General features: G+C 42.8%; 1 protein-coding gene across 1 annotated transcript in view; it reads left to right on the forward strand.

Moving 5' to 3' along the window:
• The first annotated feature begins 747 nt into the window (after positions 1–747).
• nrp1 (neuropilin 1) overlaps positions 748–23,239 on the forward strand; it is a 100,396-nt gene continuing 77,904 nt past the window's right edge. Inside the window, exons 1-2 of the mRNA NM_001100222.1 lie at positions 748–1,268; positions 4,476–4,650. Coding sequence (NP_001093692.1) covers positions 1,202–1,268; positions 4,476–4,650 — 242 coding nt within the window. The 5' untranslated portion in view covers positions 748–1,201. The remainder of the gene's footprint in view (positions 1,269–4,475; positions 4,651–23,239) is intronic.

Consider the following 23,239-nt stretch of genomic DNA (forward strand, 5'->3'; position numbering starts at 1 on the left):
GTTAGTGACATAGTTTCCTTATCTTAATCCTAAGGGGGGTGTGACTGTGAGTAGAATCTTGCTGACAGATCAGTGCTCAGAGTGGGTGCTGGGGTTACAGCTGAGAGGGTGCCAGATGCGCCAAGCTCTGCTGCTGTTACTGCTGGGGACACATTTACCTCTCCTGCCTTATTCCTGTGCCTGGTTATGGCAGACTGGGGATTTGGGGACAGGTATCTAGGAGAGGCAGGAATGCAGCAGGATGTGAAATGAAGGTAGGAGCCTTTAATTACAGGAATTGTTACCTGGTACAGATGGGCAGGTCATGCCTTGTCAGTTCCACTTCTGCTCACCTGGCACAGGGGGCCTCCCTTTCCCTTGTTCACAATAATGGGGCTGCTGGCACCGATGCCCACCTTTGCCTGTTAAATAGTTTCAAGAAGGAGGGTTGCCTTTGTGTTGGTCGTTTCACTAGGTTTGGCTAGTGATCCTTGGAGAGGCAAGCTGCTGTACTGACAGCTAATGTAAAAGGGAGGGGAGTCTTTGCCTGGAGGGAATGTGGATCTGCTCCACAAACCAGGGGATAATAGCTGGCACACAAGGGGTTAAAGTATAAGGAATCTCAGAGCACACCTGGCACAGCATCTCTATGAGGAGCAGCCACCATGTGTATGTAGGGAGGGTGGGCACTTGTGATAGGAGCTCAGCATCCCCTCCAGCCCTATATAAGAGAGGAGGGGTGTATGTATATTAGATAGAGATGTAAGGGAGAGAACTCATTGCTTCTCACTTCTCAGGGGGCTCCAGCCTTAGCGGTGCAGCTGCTCCAGGGGGTCTCTGGGCACTTCTGTCCATTCATCATATTTCTGTCCTTCCTTCCTTATTTCTCCAGGAAAGCGAGGGCTCGTCTGGTTTCCTTATCACTTGCCAAAGTGGCTTGAGGAGGAGCCTGTGTGGTTCTGTTATTTCTGGCTGTTTGGGGATGGTAACAGCACAACTGAGCGCAGACACACGGCTCAGGAGTCGGAATCGGCGGAGGAGGGAACCCTAAAGTCAATGCCAGGATATTGGGGACACCAGGAGGCTTCGGTTCCTTCCATCTGGGGCACTGCCACTTGGTCTCTTTGCTGGAGCTGAGCTGTGGGATATACCGTTGGATATATACATTATTTCATTTCTGCCTGCGTTGTCTGTGCGATTGTGTCGCGGCTCCAAGCCCAGGATGCTTCTCCGGCTGCTCTCCTGCTGGCTCCTCTGCAGCCTCCGCTCCTCCTGGGCATCAAGGAACGGTGAGTCCTACTGTCACTTCTGCCCACCTAGAAACCAGCAGGGCAGCTCCATTGCGCACAGCTTGTGCGGAGAACCGCCGGTGTCGGGCACTTGCACTGCTGCTTCTCTTAGTGCTACAGCATCCCAAGCCTCTGCCCTACACTGGATTATTATTATTACATTATTACATATTTGCACAAGTGAACTCACTAGTAACACACACCTAATATTAGTGCTAAAGGGCCAAAGCATAATGGATCCACTAAGGAGGGGAGTTATACTTACAGCGCCCAGTTATTATTATTATTAGTATTATTCCTATTATTCATAATAATATGTCATTATCACCATGACCTTTATGACTGTTTCTGTGAATCTGTTTTTTGCTATTTGAACGATTTCTGGGAAATATCCGTTTATTTGGGAGTAAATAAAGTGACAAGTGTGGAATTGTGCAATGGAAGGCAGAAATGCTGCTGCTCTGTGGGAGTATCTGGAGATATTTGGTTTATATAAAAGTCTGATGGAAGATTTCCTCTGTACATGTGAATTCCATTAGCTTGTCCATATATCACTTTATTGTTTCTTATATTTGGGGGAAGCTGGATAATATATAGAGGCTGTGTATAACATTTGTCCCTGAGCTGAGCACCTTTCAGCAGGGAGGAATTAAGGGGAAAGCGCTGGAAGCAGCCGTTAAGCCTCCGCTGCTGTAGGGACTGATAAACGTTTCGGCCGCTGAATCTTCCCCTGCCAGATGCAGTTTATATAGGCGCATCGCACCTAGAAAAAATGGTATATGGGGCTTATTGACTTTCAGCTCTACAGAAACCGTGTAATAAACATGGAGAAACAATTGCAAGGTTTCCTTTCTTCCATAATAAGCGAATATAGAAAGGAGTGACAGGAGCTGTTTGTTGGAACAGATCTGTATGTGAATAAAATGCATTAGAAGCAGACAGTATTAGCCAGACTGGACCAGTTTAATGACCCTGTTGGAGTCACTGGGGCCATTAACCCAGAGAGCGCAGAGCAGGAAACCCAAGGTACAGTCTCCCAGCTCTCCGGCTCATTCATTAACCTCTCCAGGCCTGGTGGGCTGCACTCATTGGGGGCTGCACTCATTGGGGGCTGCACTCATTGGGAGCTGCACTCATTGGGGGCTGTTTATACTAATCAGAAGGGCTGGGGGCATGTGAGCCTGTGAGTCTGACAAGTCTCTTTATCTTATTATACTGTCACTTTCTAACAAGTCGCAGATTGGTACAGGGATTGTGAAGCGACTCAGTCAAGTGACTGGACGCAAGTCTGTTTTTTGTCGGCCCCTAACAGAAGCCAGATCTTCTATGCCTTGCACTGTGTAGGGATATTGCGTATAACGCTAATATTGCGTTTAAGCGCAGCTGTTTAGACTCAGCTCGGCTTCCCAAAGAGAGTTGCACTTAAGCAAGTTCTGGAGTCTGCATATCCTATAACCCCTTATATAAAACTGCATCTTTTGTTTACATACTCCCCCAAAAAATCAGACTTTTTATCATTCTCAGATCTAGAGAATCAATATTTTAATTGGAAATGGTGCCCCTTTATGCCTCATTAAGGCCCCACTGATTAGATATAGATCAGCACCATCCATAGCAGCAGAAATCTCCCTTTTGTTAATCCAACCTTTCGCCATTCGCGAATTCCCTTCATCAGAATAGTAGCGATCAGGGCCCCCAAGTGCCAGTCAGGCCGGAGCTATCAGAAATAATAACGATTCTCATGTCGTTTCCCATTTTCTCTCCGGCAAGACTCTAACTGCCAGCCCTATGCATATTTCATGCGAATTTCATTTTATTTCCAGTTGACCTGGTTTCTCCTGTAAAGAGAAAATGTACATTTAGGGATACCCCTGAGAGCCTAGAATCCCATTCGCTTTCCCCCTGGGAGTCTATTAAGGTAGCCCACCCCTTCTATCAGCTATCACCCCCTGTATATCAAGCTACACCCCATTCATTATCATTGCGCTTTGCCCAGTCCAGCTGAGCTATAGATTAGTATATTGTACATACCCAGTAACATTCTCTCTCTCCCCCATAACAAATCACTGGAATATGGCAGCCCCCATTGTTAGTGTTCCTTGCTGTAATGGGCTCATTGATGACTTGTGTGTTTACATTCCCAGTCCATGTGTGTAAATGTTCACACCATAAATTCTAGAGTGCAAAGCGGACCTGTAGCTCAGGGAAAAGTGCTGAAAACCTTCTCTGCTGCTCAGCCTGGATTATTTTTCTTTCTACCTTCCCTCAATGCATCATTTCATTTATTTTCGCCTAGATGTCAGCATCCCACCCCTCACAGTTGGAACAGAGGAGGCTGGGGCTGCGCAGAGCAGAACTGATCCCTGGGTGCTCGGCCGAGCCCTGAGCCGTTCCGCTCCCTGTTCCTTTGATCCGCTCAGCTCAGAGACAAGCAGAGAAAACACAATCTGTCCTGTAACTTTTTTTTCTGCCTCACCAAATTGTGCTTAAATCACGTCTAGTCAGTGAACATACAAGTCCACATTGCTGAGATTTATGGGGCAATGAAACAAAAGATGGGTCTGAAACAAACCCTCCTGCCCCGACCTCTGAATGTCTTATCATTCCAAGACTTTGCAGGGGGGCAAGCTGCATGGTTTAGTCTAAAGCCACTTAAAACGTGTTACTTAATAAGATTACACTGCTCAGCAATAATTTGAGACTGCCTGTAGAGCCCAGAGCACACGTTTTGCATTCACTCTGTGGGTTTAATGTGTCTGGAGCTGGGCTCTTTTCTTTCTTTGGGAGATGGAATCCTTATTAAGTCGGAGAGCTGGTTCATTTAGATCACAGGTTCCAATTACACTCAGAAACGAGCTCCCTTCAACGCTGTTATTTTATCACTGACATTTAAATATACCCTATTAACTTTCCCTCTAAAAGACAAGTACAGAATAACAAGTGTGACTGCACTGGTTTCAGAACAGCCCTGTGCCCACATGAAAGTATATGTGTGTGTGATATATAGATATAAATGTAGCTACTTAATAAATAATGTCTATTCAATATCAACGTTTCGGCTGACAGAGTCTTAGTGAGCATGAAGGCTTGCTGTGGTTATTCTATGTCTATATATATATAGCAGTACATGAAATGGTTATGCAAACAGATATTACATTTATCAAAATGCCATCTCTCATGTGTCCCTTTTTTTGTACTTAAATGCAGACAAATGTGGAGATACAATAAAGATCACGAATCCCAGCTACCTTACTTCTACTGGGTACCCTCATTCATATCTGCCATCCCAGAGATGCGAATGGTTAATTCAGGCCCCGGAACAGTATCAGCGGATCATGATCAACTTCAACCCTCACTTTGACTTGGAAGACCGGGAGTGCAAGTAAGTCGCAGATTTTTATAAATCAGGGGCGCCATCTACTGGCCAAGTGTCGGCAACTGCAAGCGTTTTCTGCTTCCGCGGAGCGTTGCCAGTGAGTGTGTGCGTATGTATGTGTGTGTGTGTCTGTATATATGTGTGTGTGTCTGTATCTGTCTGTATATGTGTGTGTGTGTCTATGTGTTTGTGTGTATATGTGTGTGTGTGTGTGTATGTGTGTGTGTGTGTGTGTGTGTGTGTCTGTATATGTGTGTGTGTGTGTGTGTGTGTCTGTATGTTAGTGCGTATATGTGTGTGTGTGTATGTGTGTGTCTGTATGTATGTGTGTGTGTGTGTGTGTCTGTATGTGTGTGTGTGTGTGTGTGTCTGTATGTTAGTGCGTATATGTGTATGTGTGTGTGTCTATGTGTTTGTGTGTATATGTGTGTGTGTCTATGTGTGTGTGTCTGTATGTGTGTGTGTCTGTGTCAATGTGTGTGTGTTTGTGTGTATATGTGTGTGTCTGTATGTGTGTGTGTGTCTGTATGTACGTGTGTGTGTGTCAATGTGTTTGTGTGTATATGTGTGTGTGTATGTGTGTGTGTGTCTGTATGTATGTGTGTATGTGTGTGGGGGGGGTCACTGGCAGACTTCTCCTCATTTGGGGATCGGGGTGTATATCAGATCATTTGCTGAAGGCACTTATACTAAATCTAAACGTTCGCTGGGCTCACACTAACCTGTGTTAATGATGTTGTTAACAGGGCCTGGCCTGGTTTTCATCTCATTTATTGGCCTGTTCCCATTTCTTCCCCCCAAATCCTAGCGCTGAGCCCTATCCAGAGACTGAGTCCATTTCTGCGCTGCCAAATTAGACTGAAAGCTCCATTTACCTACTGAGTCGCTTTTCAGTTCTTTTTATGTATGAAATCTGTGTGCTGAATACACCGGGCTAATGTACAGTGCTGTGATATATATTGGCCATTTATACATATATGTTCAGAACAATAAATCTGATCTACTGGTGGAATTGTTGTACCTTTTGGTGGGAGGGATTTCCCAGGAAATTCCAGGTTACAATATACAGATGGAATTTCTTGTGGCTTCTGGTTTTGGAATGTTAGCCTTTGTGCCAACTCACTGGCTGGGAACATGGTACTGTTGTGCATCAGGTGATCCATAGTGCTCCCATTATCAAATGGCTGTATAGTATCATGGTGCTGTTCTATAGCAGCTTGCAGTTGGTTGCTTCTTTAACTTAAACTGCAACCAAGGTGGCATGCTGGGAGTTGTAGTCCAAGAACAGTGGGGGGGGGGGGAGAGGATGCCCAAGTGCTAGACCTTTATAACAGGCATGATATATATATATATATATATTGTTTATCTTCATGGGGTTTTGTGGCCATTCCTTTCACTTCCAGGCAATTGCTGTGGGTATCCTGTGGGATTTTTGGAATTTCTTTGGTGCTAATGGCTTTCCTTGGTATTCCCAAGGGGATAGGGCTCTTGCTGACTTGTACGGTTCAACCTTAACTCCTTCTGTGCCAGATGAATTGTGTTTAGTCTAAACATTCCAAATTACATTTTAGAGGCAACCTTTAATCCAAAAATGAAATGTTGCCCAATGACAGAAAATATAATTCTTAGTAATTTTCCATGATATATTCATTACACAATGCAATGGATTTAAAGTCATGTGTAAATACAATTGCTATTGAAAGCTGGGTTCCTTTAACCCTTCCTGTTCTCATTTGAAACAATGTAAGGCAGGTCTGTCCCCTGGGTCTGTTAATCAGCTGGCTTCTGCTACAGATTTCAATTGCAACTACAATCACAACTAACGTTAAAAGAATTGAATATTTTTTGAGTTTTGGGGTGGAGTTGCCCTTTAGGGATGTTCCATCATCTGCTGTGAATCTCAGCTCCCAGCATCCTCTGCTAGCCGGGACTACTGGGAATGGTAGCTGAGTGGTTGTGCGTCAATAAACAGATTTGACAGAACCCAGCGAATAGATTGCAAGGCAGGGAGTCATACTAGTGGGTCGGTACTGGGTGGGGAAATTCCAGGCGAGCCGCTGCTTAACTTCTAATTAGCCCCTAATGTTTTCTTTCCTGGAAGTGCTCTATTGGGCAGGAGATTATAGACTTACTCATTTGGGTTTAGTATAACTTGACATAAAAGGAATGGAAGTGAACAAAAAGGGGTCATATAAGCCCCCCCCCTACTGCCCCTCCCCAAATATAATTCCCAGACGTCTGTAATCTGGTTCTGCTGTTTGCTTTTCTGGGTCGGCAGCCAGAACCTAGAATTACGGAGCTTTAATCTACTTACCTTTTGTTTATAATTGCTTGTAATTTAGGGATTGATTCTGAAAGATGTGTTTTTATCTGTTCTGTGCCAGCAGCTAGTGCCATTAGCAACTGCCAATTTACCCCTTTAAAACTGCACACATCCGACCCATATTTTGTATGGCTTACTAGAAATGGATGCATGCTGCAGCCTACACTGATTTCTGGGCTGCCCTGCCTTATGCATTCAATATAATTAGCAGCTATGCAGTTTGATTCTGCTCAATGAACAGGATAACCATAGTCCTTCAACCCAGCTGTTTCAAAACTACGAATCCCAGCATGCTGAGGGGGTCTCTGGAGGTTAGTGGCCAGCGATATATGAAAGTGCATCTCCTTTTTAAGTGTAGCACAACTCGTTTCCAGACTTAGCCACACTTTCAGGGTCAATATTTAGTCAGGGGGCCCCATAGCTGTATCAGCCTTTTGTTTGGTGGCTATATATGTTTGGTACCTTTCTCCTGATATTCCCACCTAAGGTCAAAACCTAGGGTATAGGAGCTGTCAGGGTGAGGACTGCATCACTGAGCCTTGAAAATCAAGCCTGCCCGTTGACATTTGGGGAATTTTCGTGGAGGTCTTTTGAGGTTCCCCATTAGGGCTGGAACTAGGGGTAGGCAGAATAGGCACCTGCATAGGGCACAACAGTGAGGGGGGCTAGGCAAGTACCTCTGTTGCCAACCCCTAGTCCGAGATCTCTTACCCCCTTTGCTCATTTCATGGCTCCCCCACTCCAAGACGTCCCCGCAGTTGTGTGCGTTTGTGCACGACTGGGGGGGGAGCAGTGGGGGCGAGGTGGCCCATCTATGGTCCCCATAGGCAGACAAGTAAACTGCTAAATTTGTCCGAAGGACTTGAGTTGGCAACTTAAATCTGCCGATGAAATCTAACCCTTAGTAACATTTAATGTAGGGAATCCTAAAGAGCCAGTAGGTACTTCCCTTATAAATATCCCCCCCCCCCCCATTGCTCTAGCCACTGTCTAGGACCCCCTCTAGGAAGATTAGCCACACAGTTTATGGGTCACTGATACAAAGTGCTAAAATAAATTCCATAAAACATCTATGGGAGCTACATGTGCCCCCTAAGCCTTCAGTTCATGGGCCCTGCACTGTTACAACATACACATTTTCATCACTAGGAGAGGGCAAGTTTAGTTCACATCCCCTGTAGACCAATTGTAGACCAATTAAATATGTATATGCGTAGCTCACACCTACACGCTTTATGATTAAGCTCCCATTCCCTACGCCCCGGGGCGAGACCGGGCTGGAACATTCACTGTACTAGTTACTAAACATGCACAAAACAGGAGGCGTCTGGCCATCCCAGCTCTTTTACGATCTGCCCTGACAAGCACATTCAGCAGAGACTTTAATCACTTCTATCATGTTTTGGCTTGGAATTCCTCAGCCTTAGCTCATAGGGTGCCCACATAAAGCCTTTCAGCAGGCCCAGCGTGTGAATGGGAGCAAACAGCTGGCAGTAATGAAGTGCAGGCTTTATCCGAGAGTTTCCTCGTCCCTATCAGTGACACAAAGCAAACAGTGTACAAAGTGATGTCACAGCTAAAGATAACACTGGATTTTCTTATCAAAGATACTGGAAAGTGGACTCAAGTATCTGGCTTCTGTGCAGTAATGCCCCCCCCCCCCCCCCATAGAAGATAACATGATCCTTTCCATATGAAGGTTTTTTCCGCGAACTTTGCAATTGCTGGGGGGGGGGCAGGAGTTAATATTTTACTCCTGTATATCGCTCAGGGCCAAGTCAATTCTTCGGGTTAATCATTAAAGAGGCTGTGAGGTTATGAGTTAATATGTCAAATGTTAAGCAATACATGTTAAATAGAATTCCATTTTTTGCAATTTATTTATTATTATTTAATACATTCATTGGATTATTATGTACAGGTATCGGACCCCTTATCCAGAAACCCATTATCCAGAAAGTTCCAAATTGCAGAAAGGCCATCTCCCATAGACTCCATTTTAATCAAATAATTCACATTTTTAAAAATGGTTTCCTTTTTCTCTGTGATAATAAAACTGATCCCAACTAAGATATAATTAATCCTTATTGGAGCCAAAACAATCCTATTGGGTGTAATTACTGTTTAAATAATTTTTTTAGCAGACTTAAGGTAGGAGATCCAAATTATGGAAAGACCACTTATCCGGAAAACCCAAGGTCCCAAGCATTCTGGATAAAGGGTCCCTATATCTGTAAATTAGAAAGCAAAATATTATCATGTTACAAGCAGAGATGACTAGACATTACTTGGGTGTTCTACCAGCCATCCTTGAAATGTCTTCCATGTCGATATCTTTATAAGTTATTCCGATTGGCTCTGACTACTGATATACTCCATAAGTTGGCCCCCACTGCTGATGTTCTCCATTAGCTTTTCTGATTGGTTTCAGTTACTGATGTTCTTCATAAACTAACTTCATTGGCCATGGATTTGTGGTTCATAACATAATCTAGACAAAGGGTCCCCAACCTTTTTTACCCATGATCCACACTCATATGTAAAAGTGTTTGGGAGCCAATCAGGCATTAACAAAGTTTCTAGGGGTTGACAAATAAGAGCTTTGATGGGGTATTTGGTAGTCACATGTGCATTGCCAGCGTTTAGGATATTCTTGGAATAAACCTGTGTCTTAATCCTCCCCAACTTGCCTGCAAGCCAGAAATTTAAAAATAAGCACCTGATTTGAGGCCACATGTTGCTCACGTGTTACTGGCTGGGGGTCTCTGGTAGAGACCATTTGTCTACTTGGAGAAACACCAAAATGGCTGAAACATTACTATGGTTTCTGCCAGGAGCTGCCAGCCTCAGATAGAAATATCTAGTCTTTACTTTTTCACAAGATCATTTTGAAGGTTCTGGAATGGGTTTAGAGTATTAGTTCCCAGATACTGAGGCTGACCCTGTTGGGTTGGCCTGGAGCAGTGGCAAGGGGGGCTAGGGTGAAGGCCAGTTAGGGCGAGATTTGGGGAAAAAAGCCTTTTTGTTGTTCTATATGTTCCTGAAAGCCCAGCATGAAGGTCAGATTGAGTGGGATGTGGAGGCAGCACTTGTTTGCTGGTTTCCAAACTGATGGGCTGACCCTGCTGTGGGGCCTGAAGCAGTTGTTGCAGGGGGGGCTCCGACTGAAGGCCTTTTTGTTCTTCTAGATATTCCTGGAAGTTTAGCATGAAGGTCAGATTGAGTGGGACTTGGAGGTGGAATTTATTTGCTTTAATGAAACTGTGGCTGAATGGCTGATACTCTTTTTATATGTATTTTGATTTAAATGGGCATCACCAAAGTTCTAACCTGCAAGGAGGAGGGCAGCTTGAAATAAAAGCACTAGATGAAAGAGTCAGGGCCATTTTTGAACTTTAATATCCCTTTTTCCCTTTCCCTATGAGGTGGATCTCACTTGTTTGTTCTCTAATCTTTACTACTTTTCTAATTAACAAACTAAATGCAAGTTTCTATAACACAGAAAGAATGTCACAGCCAGCTATAATTTGTAGTGTTTTGTGCCCCTATTGTTCTGCATATCTAAAGCGAGTTTATGGTATGGGGACTGGCAGGACAAAGGAAGCCATAACTGCTTTTTTTTTGTTACTGTAAAAACCAGTCTATGTAAAGAAAACGAACGGTGATGACAATAAGGTCTATTATTAGTATTTTAGCTTCAGAGAACCTTTTATAGGTAAGACGGCCCTCGGCTATGCCCTCACAGCAACTTTTATATAGAGGAGCTGTTCAAGCTGGCCCCAACTGCTACAGTACAGCCAGGCTGCCCCCTGCTGATTTTATTGTGCTTCATCCCGACCTACAACCTGGTATAGCAGGGCTGATTATTTCCATTCCCTTCGGGAAACATGCCTATTTGTTTTGTAACTTTTTCAATGCGACACGGTTATTATCCTGTGAGTGCCAGAGCGCTGCATGCCCCCTCTGGCTTAGAAAAGATATATGAGCCTGCTATTATTTAAGTGTCTAGCTGTGAATGTAGTGCTTGTTCAAAGCAATAAAATATATATATATATCCGTACAATAAACAAGAATGCCCCTGATACCCGAGCTTTGCAGTTATAAAGCTTTCCCGGCAGAGTCAGCTGATGGTGTTTAAGGGCTATGTCACTAAGCAGATAGGATGCGCCGTTACTATCAGATCAGATATCACCATCTAAGGAAATATAAAAATGTCATTGCCGTTGCATTAGAGACGTTGTTGGAGTAAATGTCAAGTTGGTTGTTAAAGTGGCAGAAATATCAGAATATTGAATGGTTTTGTGCAGAGTTTAAGGTGGAAAATAATTGGTGCTACTTGGGGAGGAGGGAGTCAGGCCCCCCTGGAGTGTCTGCCGAAGACCTTGTATTGGAATATAATTCTATATAAATTATAATAAGATAAAAATGATGCTGAGACAACAATGGAGAGTAATAGAAAAGTTGAAGCTCAGGAACTCGATTAACTGTGCCATAATAAATGGGTTCTGCGTTACTCCCAGCAGTTTGTTTGGCTGATATATATAAGCATATACTTTTTCTGAAATTCTGCTTCCCAAACGGGCTCCTGTCATGAATTATAGCACAGATACAGCATTTTTATCTCCCTTCTAGACAGGCATCACAGAACCGTTCCCAGGAGGTGTCATATGCTAGCAGTTATACTTAGCCGGGCAGCCATATCTCTGCCATCTTGATTTGGTGGGTGACAAATGCCTGGGTGCGACAGAGCTTCCTTTCCCCAATCACAAAGCCCAGGCTGATACATTGGTGGACAGAATGCAGCAGTTTCTAGGGCAAAACGACTTGATGTGGTTGCTAAATTTAGCTGTAATTCTCACATTCTGCGCAAGCTAACACTGCATCTGATGAGGCTGCCGAATCGCTTGCTGTTGGATGGAGGCTGGCTGGCAGTTAAATAAAGGGGAAAAATGCCATCTTTTATTTGAATATAAATGCAATGGCACACCAAGAGTTGTGACAGCTGAGGTCTTTTTGATGTTCAGATCGCAGGTGTAAGAGACTCAAGTTGCCTTTGGTATAACCCTTGGGATACTCTCCTGTGTGCCACAGAGAATGTACTCTATAATAAGTCCAGGCATTGTTTTAGCAATTATATTTCCATATGTGTCCGAGAACATTTACATTTATAGATATGACCAGGAGCTGCCATGGTGCCTCTGTAATGAACAGAGATAACAGAAGAGCTTTTGCGTATGGCCACTAGGGGCACTCATGCTGTTAAACATTTGTTCAGGCCCTAATTAGCTTGTAGCAACATTTAGAAACCTGTGGCCACTCTGTTAGTGAGGGCAAGGGCCCAAGGGATGATTATGGGCATTTGACCCTAACAAAAAGATCTCAATATCCTCCTCCATTACTCCCTAAGAGAATAGAGTGAATATGGCTGTATAAATAATTAACAAGCATGTATGTGATTCTCAAAGCAGGGTGACATGGCTGTGTGCCATAGTCCTACCACATATCATTGCTGGATATCCAGAAATGATGCACTTCCATATAGAGTTTAGCAGCCAGTACAGCAATTGGGAACCTCCAGACTTATTGATCCTTCCCCAAAATAGTCACTCGTTAACTGTCTCACTCCGTAGTGACAATCGACTTTGTCTTATTTGTAGACAGTCCCCAGCAGTCTACCATCATGCCTCCCTTCCCTGGAATTTAATGTATGTTGAATCTGGGAACAAATTGCCTATTTCAAATTGCAATCAATTTGAATTAATCCAGACTCTGTAGGTTTACATAAATCATCTCAGACTAAATATATATCTATACACGGGCGCAGGCAACTGTTTACAGCAAAGCAAATTGCGGCGCTCGCTCCATCCATTTATATGAATCACTGGCAGCTACGTGCTATGTAACATCTGTACTCTGTTCTCCCAAAATGCTTATTTTCGAACATTATAATCATAGGCAGCCGCAGAATGGTAAAATCAAGTTACTACAGATATGGTTTATTGAACATCAGGCTTTCCGCCGTGGCTAATGATGTTCACATTCAGATTATAGGCAGCGTGGCCAAGTATTTATTATGAACGCATAGGGAGAGAGTTTTCATGTTGGATAGGAGAATAAGGATGAATAGATAATGTGCATGGGCCGGCCTCCTTGCCAAACCCCACCCCCCATGTTCTGATGACCAGGGAGGGGCGAATTAAGTAGTCCGTATTGGACAAGGGACTGGACCACCAACCACCGCCACTGCGCCCTCGGCACGTGCCTCCCCTGCCTACCCTGGGCTTGAACAATGCAATTTATTTATGACCATTAATTACTTCAATCATTCCCAAGGGTAGATTTCAGCTGAGAGAGCAATATGGCAGCATTCACTACACACAGATATGGAGCGGAAGAATGTATTGTACATTTCTTGTACATCAACATTCTGACCTCCCTATCTCCCCAGTCAGTAATAATCACTTTCCATTTACTTGTACCCGAGGAATCCAGTATGGTCTCTATAAAGAACAGTTGTTGGGTATGGGCAATGCTGATGGCAAAGGCATTTTGGCAGTTAAATGTGATACCTACTGTATTTGTGATACAAATGAACTGCAATGGGACCCAGTGTATAACAGTCCTACACATTCTGCTGCAGTGACTAAATGCAGTTCTGCTGTGCGTAATGGAAGAACTTACTACAGAGCCAATCAGACCTCAGTGGTCAATGATCCAATCTGAAAACAACTATTTACATCACTGCAGGATTTTGAGCCCTTGCCCTTATTGAGCAGAGAGATTCAGAAAGCTTAGCAAGGCAAAGGAAAGAACTCCATGTGAGATTTAAAATGTGATTTATCAAACAATATTTAGTAAGAGAACGCTGCCAGTTAATTAATGAGACGTAAAACATAATTATTTAATAAGGGAAATGTGGGGATAACAGTGTCTCTTTAACTCACTTTTGATAAGTATTGATTAAAGCTGAGTACAAACCCTATTTTAGAATAGTAGATAGAATTTCACATATATTTTTCCCTGGAAACCAATACCGTACGTATGTCACACAACACCACATTCAGCCCAGTTTATACAGTACAAAGGATCAGACAGGATGACCCACTAATATCCGTGGGTCTATTTATAGGTAAACCATTTCCATTTACTGTTCTAATATCCAGTTTGAATGAGATTCAATGATGCTTAGACAAAAGCCAGGTTTATGGCAAAACAGTGGCCCCTTAGGCTAGAGGTGACCACTTCCGCAAGTCCCTTCTCAACTGAATCCGTAATTAAAGAAATTCCCTATAAACACGCTAAACATCCCTTCCTTCGAATAGGATGCCTGGGGTCATTCCAGTTGCTGAACCTCTAGCTTCTCAAGGGAAGACGAAGGGAATGTTCCAGTCTATTACAACAGGACTATTTGCAAGTAAACCAGTCCATAAAGTGGAGTGAAATGGGCATTTACTGTGGCTTTGAAACTGTAGACGGCTTCCTAGGGAGGATGGAGATTTATGAGGAGGTCATGGTGGATCACCAGCATTAGTGACCAGATATCCAGTGTGTGGCAACATTATCCCAATGTAACAGTGAGACCAGGGCTGTATTACGACTCACGTTTTTGTACATTATATTAAAGCCAATTATTTTGGGAAGTTTAATAGTCACTGTGTTGTATCTCAGATTCCCTATGAAGACCTTAAGTCTGCCTTCAAAGAAGAATGTTCAGTAGAAGGCTTGTGCTGGCCTATCATGCATCTCGGGCGCCGTGCCAACTGGAAAGAAAGGGGGGGGGGATTCATTTACCAGTCATAATTAATTACACCGAGTTAACAACAAATCGTTTAAGAGCTATTTATCAAGTGCTAAACTAGTTAAACAATCTAAATAATTAAGACAGGTAACTGTTCAATAAAATATACTGCTTAATGGAGTGAGTTAAATGAACCCTTAATAAACCCAAAGTGTTTTCATTTAAATATTTATCTTTGTAACATGGCTAAAAATGAATCTTTAGATTAAAAGGAAAAATGGATCCAAATGTATTTTTCTATTTTTTGTTTTTTCCTGTTTATTTGCCAGACATTAGCCTTTGAAGACGTAGATACTGTAATTCACACAAAAAACTGCTTGCTAACAACAGCACCTCTTGTGGATATAAATAGGTAGTGCAGCTGTTGCTATAGTCTTGTTACCTCCTATAGAACATTCTGTATCATTGTTACTGGCTATGAAGACATAGGGTGTATTCTATGGTATTGTTACTGCTTGTATAGAAATATGCTATATTCTGTAGGATTGTTACGTCCTTATACAAATAATGCATATCTGTAGGATTGTTACTGGCTATAGAGAAATGGGCTATATGCCATAGAATTGTTACTGCCTGTATACATATAGGGTATATTTCATAGGACTGTTACTGCCTATATATAGAAACAAGTTATCATTTTTAGGAGTCCTGTGACTATGTTATTTGCTTTCACTTGGGAGCCCGGGCTATTTAGACTTTGATGGATGGATGTCAGTTTTTTTGGGAAACAATTAGGCCCTGTTCAAAGGCCAACAGTATTAATGACAGCACTAAAGGGGCGTCTCTTGGGTACTGCTACTATTTGAGTTAATTAGGCCCAATCCATCAAGAAACTTCAGATGTGACCTAAAAGGACACCTTTCCCTTAGAACTGTGCCCCCCTATTGTACAACTATTCTTATTTACAAATGACATGAAAATGTTATTAGCTGTTAATGCATTGATCCCTATGGGTTACTGCTATTCTACCTATTAAAGGGGGCCAGTACTATCCACTTGTTGGATAGATTTCTCTAATTGAGTTTTGATAACGGCAAAGCATAGAAGTTAGCTCCTTGCATTCATTGGTGCACATTGCCCACCAAAGTAGACATTTCTTATTTATTTGTCAAATAATTGTTAGCAGTGTCGGACTGGCCCACCGGAATACCAGGAAAACGCCCGGTGGGCCCAGGTGTAAGTGGGTCCTCCTGCTCCTGACCATTTGGCTTGCTTCATGGTCATTCCCTATTTCTGAATGGGAACAAAGTAGAGAAATAGTTGGAAGAATAAAAGGTTGGGTGAGGAAAGGAGGAAAAATAGTTTGGAGAATGGGCCTAGGGTCTAAGGTTTTCTGGTGGGGCCCTGGGTTCCCAGTCCAACACTGATTGTTAGATATTTACATTTTTGGGGAATGCATTGGCTGGTGCAAGCACTATGGTAGCCCCCACTGGTATATAGAAGAGACTGAATGTTCCTTGCACACAATATACTCTCTCACTTAACTGAAAGCAAAATTAAGGCATATTTCCCCTGTAATACAGATCAGATGTCCCCCCCTTCCTAAGATCAAGAGTATATGTCACTTTCTGTGATTGATCCCTGACTCCCACAGCTACAAAACAGCCCCAGGAGGATAATTGCCCCAAATGTATATGCCCCCTGGCAACTGGGAAACATTCAGCAGTAGCTTTTGTCATTTAGTTAACTCTGTGTAATGTTTCATTAAATCTAGTTATAGTTCGACGACTCCTGTATTGTCTGTGTTTATACAACACGATGTGCTAGGCATTAGTATGCAGTATCCAGTTGCTTTAGGCAGGGAGCCTGAGACTAGATGAAGGGAAAAAAATATGGAAAGATAAGAGCGAAAGAAAAAAAACTTTTAAGGTTATTTTGCTTATTGATCCCATACTTTCATAAATGCCCCATGCTGCTCACAGCGGGGCCTCCTTACAGCTTCCATGTAGCAAAAGCAGCAGGAGCCGACCATAAAGTGGAGAGATCACAGCCATTCATTACTAGGTAGAAGTCTGATCTAAAGGGAAAGTTATTTAAAAGAACAGTTCATTTTCTGACCCAGAACGTGAACTTTCTGTAGACTGTACTCTTCGGGTTCTACGGATGTCCCCAGGCACCCTCCTACTAGCGGAAGGGCTACAATGGAGTATTTAATCATATTAACGGCCTCTTGAAAATCTGTTCTGCAAGGAAACAATATCATCTGCTATTTTGTACATCTTTTCCCTGATATTTCTCCTTATTTGCATTTATTTGCACTTTCTGGAAAGCAGAAGAACATTCCTTAACTTTCAAACTGCAGCACAGACAACTGAAAGTACATTTAGAGACAAAACACACTGGTTCTACAATTATTTCATAGATAATTATTATGTTTTTTGTTGTGAAACAAAGATGCTTTCTGCTCATGGAGCTCCCTTTGATTCTGGAGGACTGGCACAAATCTCCTGCCCGCTGTAGACAGCCAGTCGTGCAGAACAAGGGGCATTAGGGGGCTCTTTGTGGCACAATCAACGGAAATTTCTCTTGCAGCCCTGGATACAGGTAAAGGCATCCAGACCACTGTGGCCATTGGCCGTTTGCCCTCACCTGTCTCCAGGGCTGCAAGAGAAAATTCTGCCAACTGCTTGCCGACCCTTCTCACGCACACTCAAGGCTGTCTACAGTGGCAGAAGGAACAAATCCCCCTTAGGCTGTTTATAATGCTGTCTGCAGTGGAGACCTCCAGATGTTATCAAGCTACCATTGGTTTCTGATGGATGATGGAGAGTCCTAAGTAAGGAGAAGGTGTTACAGACACTATGTCTACTCCATATCTTCAGCCTCTTCCAGTAAAAGATTAATATTTTCAGAGAGTTTCTTTTCAAGAGCAGTTAAACTCTCACTAAAGACATCTGTGGGCATGTTGTACCCATCCCTCTCAATGCCAACAGAGCCGAGTCTAGACGAGCTGTTCCATTAGTGCCCCCGAGTTCCGTATTAGTGTTACGGCATGTAAGCCAGTTAAAGTCAGGCAAACAAATCAGATTTACTGCTTGCACAATGGCAGTTACTTAGCCTTAATATTCAAAGAAAAAGTCATTGTGATCATTAACAAAGTATTCCGTCTTCATCTTGTATCTTTATGAGTATGAACATATTGAATAATTAAAAAGCAGGGTTATTTGCAATTCCCTGTTAAATTGGGTCTAAATGAACCTGGATTCTGAATTATTCCCCTTATGCCATTCTTGTCATCTGTCTACAATAGCTTCCAAATGCTGCCTTTTCTGTCAGAAAAAAATATCCCCATCTGAGCAGACAGCTTGTTTACTGCCGTCTCCAGACAGATTAAAGGAGCTCATTCACTAGATAGCGACTTTCAGCTCGAAATGAAACAAGTCCTCGAGTTCCTTCGGGCGAGGGAATTAGACAAGTTTCTGTTGGAGGCTTAACTACAATTCCCACTGTCCTTGGGAAATCTGGCAATAGTAGAGAGTTTTAGTTCAATCACAGATGGCAAGCAGGGATGTTCAGATTACCAGCCTCTGGCTGTTGCTGTTATACATTTCCCTGCAAATCCCGTGGGAAACTGCAACCAGTGGTTTCAATTCATGTAAATGCACGACGGGTTCAGAAATCCACCTGCTGTTTTAAATGAATTTTTGTGACTATTACTTGAACTAAGTGACCCAGTGTGGCCCGAGCTATCTCCTGTGGGATGGTGACCTGGAGTGGGCAGAAGGAATCTGTTGGTAGACACAACTGTCATCACAGGAAAGTTCACTGCCATAGATTTCAATACTTAGTGCCACCATCACTCATTTGTTTGATGTGCAGTTGTAGCCTTTGACCATCAATGGACATCAATGCCTCAGTGTTTCCAAAAGGCATGTTTTCTAAAGGGCATTTCTTACAACATTCCCAGATCAGAACGCCCAGTAGACTTAAATCAGTGTTCATCATTTTTAATTCCTGGCATGAAGACAAGTTTTGGAGGCATAAAGACACAAATATTCTACCAAGCAAAGCCTCCTGCAGGCTGGCAGTCCACATGGGGCTACCGAAAAGGGAAACATAGGCGTTATTTGGCTACCCCTAGAAACTTTCTATCAATGCTTGTGTGGCTTTTTAACCTTTACATTCAATGTGGCTCACAGGTGAAAAATGGTTGGGTATCCCGGTCCTAGACTGTTTCTTACCAGGAATAAGAGGATTTGTAATCATTGTATGAAAGCACCTTAATTCCCAACCTTCTCCTGTAGGGTGCAATTTTGACTGTAATGACCAAATTGTATTTTTGCCACAATGCATAATTTTTCCCCAGAATTCCAGCACCATTGTGGGTGCAAGTGGGCAGTCTATCTGGTTCAATTTCCAGTGTTTGCTGTTATGGTGTTCGGCTTACAAGTAATGTGTGTGCCATATTCTTTTGCTGTAGCTAAACTGTGGTGATTGATACCTATTGACACAGGGAAACTCTGGAGCTACTGTCACCTCCAGACCAGGGGTAGGTCCAGGGTCCCCCTGCATTAATAGGCACACCAGTATTCAATTCGGAACAGAAGGCAGGAAGGAACACAAAAACACATTTAAGGCCCCCATACACGGGCCGATAGAAGCTGCCGATATCGGTCCCTTGGACCGACTCGGCAGCTTATCGGCCAGTGTAGGAGCAGAAACGAGGGGCCTGGCTGACCGATATATGGCCTGAAATTGGGCAGATCTGGATCGGCCAGATTAGAAAATTTAGTCGGATTGGGGACCGCATCGGCACGTTGATGCGGTCCCTGAACCGACTGCCCCATTGCCGCGTGCAGAATTCACCTACATGCCTCCCCGATATCGCCACCTGTAGGTGGGGATATCGGGTGAAGATCGCACACTTGGCGACATCGCCAAGCGAGCGGATCTGCCCGTGTATGGCCAGCTTTAGTTTTTAACTTAGTACAGGGGAATATGTGAATTCCTAGGTATCCCCTCTACAAATTACATCTCAACGGTATTGTAGAATCTAAAAGCCCTATAGCAGAGACCTTGTGTAATGATAAACATGGCTGGAAATATTATTTCAAGCCACTCACTGCAGGGGTGAGCAAGGTGGTTAGCAAATAATATCAGGCATATGGAACGTACCAGATTCATCGCTCTGGTCTATTCCCATCACCATGACTTCCACAAGACAATTTAATAATGTACAGGTGGAACTGTGATATCTGGGGCTCCTTTAAACTATTGATTCATGTCAATGAGGTGCTAACTGGATTCAGAAGGGCTTTACGGGGCTTTACGCCATTAAAACTCACCTCTGGGATACCTCCTGGGGAAGAACTATGCTTTTGTACAGCTGTTCTCTTCATGCATGAAGCAATAGCCCCTGCCCGTGACAATGGGGTTTAAATGCCAAAAAACCTAGACAAGTAAAGAGGCTTCAAATGCACTTTCCAGATGTTACCATCATCCCTGTTGTTTTAATATTGGCCATATTTAGGGGTGGACAAACTTCCAAACATGGAGAGACTAATAGGACTATCCACTAGGGATCATTTCTCTTCTGGACCTAATAGCAGTAAAAAGGGCAATAATAAACAGCAAGAGTTAAAAAAACTAAGAAATTGATATAATGTTAAGCCAGGGGCCGGTAACCAAAAACATATTCAGAGAGAAACAGCAAGAAGGGAGTAATCGCTGGCTGAGGGCCTCTGGCTGGAATATAAGTTTGGGGAAGGGCGGATTGTTTGATATAAATATAGCAGTATATGATGGACTGGACGTTTGCTAGGTAACATTTCGAGATGTTGAACAGTTCTTGAGTTATGGCTCTCCTGGGGTGAGATCATTACTGTGTTACAGTGCAGTAGAGTCAAGCACAGGCAGAATACTGTGTTGTGGGAGCGTCCGGCATTCACCCTACACACAGGAGATGTCTATCAGGAGGTCATGTTATTTTCCAAAAGTTCTCAGCTCCATCCTCCATATTTCCCAGCTGTTAATAATCAGCCCAAAGCCCAGTATCTGCCAAGGCATACACGGACAATAAACTGCAAGACATTTTTAGGTACTGATTTTTTTTTCATGTACTGTTTGATGTTCTATTGCATCTGATTATCAACTCTGTAGCACTGCTAAGTGCGTCCAAGCTGAAACCTATATATCAAAGTTAATAATATTGTTAGCCAGATATCAGGCCATCAGCTCTTGTTTGTTCAGCTGGTCAGGGTTTATAGATGTTGTAGCTCAACCAAACTGGTGTGTTGCTGTTTGGGCCTCCCTTTCCTCCTAAAGAGGCCAAGTGTTCCCTTCAAAAGTGGGGGCAGATACCTGGATTCTGCCACCAAGAAACTTCAGTCCTGCCATATCAAGAGGTGGTTTTGGGTGTCCAAGCTGTAGCAACTGCCCTGGGCCCAAGTGCCATAAGTTAGACAGACCCATTGTATCTATGTTGTGGGGTGTTCAAAAAAAATCTGTTTTGGCTGATCCCTATTACTTCAATTGGACTTGGACCCATCATTATATATAAAGGCTTCTCTGTATCAGTCAGCTTGGAATTGCATGGTCAAGTATGTACAGTTGATAGAGGCTAGCTGTGAAATATAACCATATTTATGCAGGACTCTTGTTATGAAATAGGCCAAGCAGTGATTTACTGTAAAGAGTTTCATATTCTAAATGGTTACTGCAACCTTTAACAATCCTGTAATAGCCTCATCACTATAATAGACACCAAGGGATACCTCTCTACCTTTGTAATTCCTCCATAGTCTGGACGAAGCATTTATGCTACACATCAACCATTATACGTTCCCTCAGGTCACATCAGTTGTGTTGATTTTCTGGAAATCTAAACATCTGAATCTGCCTGCACTTACTGAAACACCAGCTCTGCTGTGAATTTACTCACAATGCACACTATTGTGTTATGGGCCAAAGTCATAAAAGATATAAAAGGGTTAGAATGCAGTTTGCCATTAAACAACTTCTTTTTACAGCCAATGTACCTGTATATCTAACCCTTGTTGACATGTTGCTTTACTTGATAGCATTAATCTTGTCCCATCATTCAAAAAATTGCATTTATTGGATTGCTACAAGTTTTATCAGGTGCTAATGAACCTGTTTTAATGTTTTTGGAGAGCTGGAGGGCATGGGGAGAATCCTGAAACTTCCCACTGAGCCATCTTGCTGCCCATTTTTTTTAATAGCAATACAAATAATTCTCTACACATGCACTGTATAACCCTCTGATTGGCTAGATGTTGGTCTAGCCCCACCTATTTCAAAGTTGATTACACACTGAGGCACTTACAATAGGCAGTCACCCATAATAAATGCAGGGGTCCCCAACCTTTCTTACTTGTGAGCCACAGTCAAATGTAAAAAGACTTGGAAAGCAACACAAGCATCATAAAAGTTGATGGAGGAGCCAAATAAGGGCTAAGATTGGCTATTAGGGGCCTCTATGCACCCTATCAGCTTACAGGAGGCTTTATTTGGTAGGAAATCTTGTTTTTATTCAACCAAAACTTGCCACCAAGCCATAAATTAAAAAATAACCACCTCCCTGGTGCATTATCCAAAAGGTTGGTGAGTAACCAGTTGCTCACGAGCCATTAGTTGGGCATCACTGCTCTAATGGATGATTTTTAGAATGCGATGCAAGGACAAAGCACATGTTCAAGCCAAGCCATTGCATAACATACAATGATATTATTTTATTTTTGGGTGATTTTCAGAACACTAATCAAAGAGTGGGGAAAAAATGAGCATCTCCAGGGGCTTTCAGCATTAAGCATCGATGTTAGGTTTTAGTAAAACCCAACTCCTTCTCGCTATACTTAATCCTTTTTATTCAATCAATCTGCATTGATTTCTTTGTTTGTTTTAGTCAATTTCATCTCAAAGTAATTTAATTTCACTTTAACAAGTAGCGTGTTCAATAAACCATTGACCTTAAGGGTTTTTCTTCTTCTTTTTTTTTTTTAAAGGGGAATTTATAATAATAATTGTCTTGGTATCACCCTATTGTGTGCAATACACTTCCTTTGGTTTCATTACTTGCCTTTCTTCTACAGCCGACTATTCCAGGTAGTGACAAATGGCAATCCGCTGGGTTTGCTATAGGGAGGGAAGTGCCTGCGCCAGTTTGAAATGATTTCCCTCATAGGGTTACAATAGCTTAGGCTCAAATCCTAATTAGCACGAGGGTAGAATGTCAAATCCACATAACGAAATACAGAAGAATTATTGCTCCGGTAATAGCTAAAAATTTGAACTTGGCAGCTTTATGGATCGCTCGGTGACTAAAGCGCTGCTGGCTTTTAAAAGCTTTGTAAAAAGGTTACTTTCCGTAGTCACCCGTAGAGTGCCTATTTATAAAAACATCCAATCATTTTTTTGTTGCTATAAGTAATATTGGCACGGGGTAAAAATGTAATATTAAATCCATAGCCGTCCATGTACGGTGGAATGTATTGAACTGCAGCTCAGCGAATAAG

Source organism: Xenopus tropicalis, chromosome 6, assembly GCF_000004195.4.
Source record: "Xenopus tropicalis strain Nigerian chromosome 6, UCB_Xtro_10.0, whole genome shotgun sequence".
Taxonomy (NCBI): Eukaryota; Metazoa; Chordata; class Amphibia; order Anura; family Pipidae; genus Xenopus; species Xenopus tropicalis.